Raw genomic sequence first — 1,967 nt, 5'->3', positions numbered from 1 at the left:
AGTTTGTGAAAATTGTCATGAAAAGTTAGAAAAAGGTTAAGTGCTAAAATCCATTGATTTCTGTAAAGTGGACAGATAAGCACATAGCCTCACACAAGCACAAAGTTGCATAATGCATCTGGAGAACAGAATTAGGGCAAGAGTTAGTTTAAGATGGAATAAAAAAGACTGCAGCTAGAAATTGAGGGTTGCCAGGGGAAAGGGCATCTGGGGGCTTCATTTGGGGGAACATGGGCAAAGCAAGAAACTGCTCAAGACAGGGAATCTACTTCTACTACCTAAATGGCTTCTCTGAGGAATTCTTTTGGCATAAAAAAAAAAAAAAGAAAAGAAAAAGAAAAAGTCACTGCTGTCGAGTCGGATCACACTCATAGCATCCCCTCCTTGGGTTTCCAAGGCAGTATCTCTATGGAAGTAGATTGGCCAGTCTTCCTTCTGAGGAGTGGCTGGTAGGTTTGAACTGCCAGCCTTCTGGTTAGCAGTCAAGCGTTTTAGGCACTATGCCACCAGGGCTCCCAAACAGCTCCTGTTGGGAATTCCTTTGGCTTAAGATCTCCCCTTTAGGTTGAAAACACTTTTGAGAAAATTAGGAGATATACAAGGAAATAGATTATTTAGGTTGCTTTTTACTTGAATCTTGAAACAGATGAGCAGCAAGGGGATGATGAGTGTTTTCAACAGGGATAAAAAAAAGTTTAAAATGTGATTCAGCCTTCTGAGAAAGGCTACCCTGAATCCAATAGTGAGCTTGGGGATTTAGAGCAGCTGTGAGGTGTACTTACTGAGTACCTACTGCATGCCAGACACTTTTCTTACATTATCTTGCTTTCTCCTCCACACTGACCCTGGGTTATTGTTAATGTTGTCCTTTTACAAATGAGGAAACTGAGGCTCAGTCATGTAAGTGACCTAACTTCCTTCATTAGGAAGGAAGCAAATCCTCCTCTTAGAAAACAGGCTTTAAGAGAGAAAAGGATGCCTCACCCGTTGGAACATCTTGCCTTGGAGTGATCAGTGAGCCAGGGATTATGGACTGGAACAGCATAGGTCAGCCTCCTTAGGCTCAAATGTCACTTCTCCCTTAAGGAGAGATGCAGCTTCACAGGTCAGAAACAGAAGCTGAGTACTGCACACAGCAGAGAGTGTCAGGCTAGAGGAGTCACTGTCCTCCTGCAACCTGTGATGGAGCAGAAAGCATTCATGCCAGAATCTGCTCTAGCCAGTGTCGTAGGGGAGGACAGACCAGTTATCTAGTCCTGCTCCTGCTCCATCAGTGGTGCTTACCTAGAGATTACAGACACTCTCTCACATAGTGTAGACTCCATTGTGCGTCTGTGTGCCAAGAACGGGTAGGACCTGGTGAACCCTGAACCCCTCCTCTGAGCACATGCCTCCCACTCTGAGGCCATGAAGCAGCTACAACTGCTTTTCCAAACACTCCTGGGTTCTCTACCACTCACCCTCAATATCCTGGCATTGAGTCCAACATGATCCAGTTGCCCAGACCTTGGTAAGGCCATGCCTTCCTAACCCAGAGGGCCCTTAGGGTCTGCTCTTTTTTTGTGTGGGGTGAGGGGGTCCAAGGGACCCTGGGACAATGTCAGCAACACTTGTGCAATGACCAGGCACAGCACCAGCATAAGTGGTGATGTGGCGTCGAGTATCACCAGCGTGAGCAATGGCATGACCTGGGGGGGTGAGGAGGGTGACACAGGGAGGGATGGGAACCAACATGCATTGAGCAATTCTACATCTCTCAGTTGATCCTCACTTTACAGAATATTGAGGCACAGAGCATTTAAATGACTTAAGCAAGGAACTAGGATTCATTCAGACCTGTTTAAACTCTTCTACTAAAATACCTGCAACAGAAGACATGTGAATGTATTCCCAAGTGTCTACTCCAAAAACAGGGAGCTCTGGTAGCATAGTGCCTAAGGCACTTGACTGCTAACCAGAAGGCTGGC

General features: G+C 46.0%; 1 protein-coding gene across 1 annotated transcript in view; it reads right to left on the bottom strand.

Annotated features, from left to right (window-relative positions):
• Window positions 1–1,520, bottom strand: part of ANKRD44 (ankyrin repeat domain 44) — a 272,181-nt gene extending 270,661 nt beyond the window's left edge. Inside the window, exon 1 of the mRNA XM_042783608.1 lies at window positions 1,461–1,520. Coding sequence (XP_042639542.1) covers window positions 1,461–1,520 — 60 coding nt within the window. The remainder of the gene's footprint in view (window positions 1–1,460) is intronic.
• Window positions 1,521–1,967: the final 447 nt, after the last annotated feature.

The sequence above is a fragment of the Orycteropus afer genome, unplaced genomic scaffold (genome assembly GCF_000298275.1).
Source record: "Orycteropus afer afer isolate SDZICR_OR568_19922 unplaced genomic scaffold, OryAfe1.0 scaffold00002, whole genome shotgun sequence".
In the NCBI taxonomy this organism is placed as follows: domain Eukaryota; kingdom Metazoa; phylum Chordata; class Mammalia; order Tubulidentata; family Orycteropodidae; genus Orycteropus; species Orycteropus afer.
This window is presented reverse-complemented; position numbering and strand designations above follow the sequence as displayed.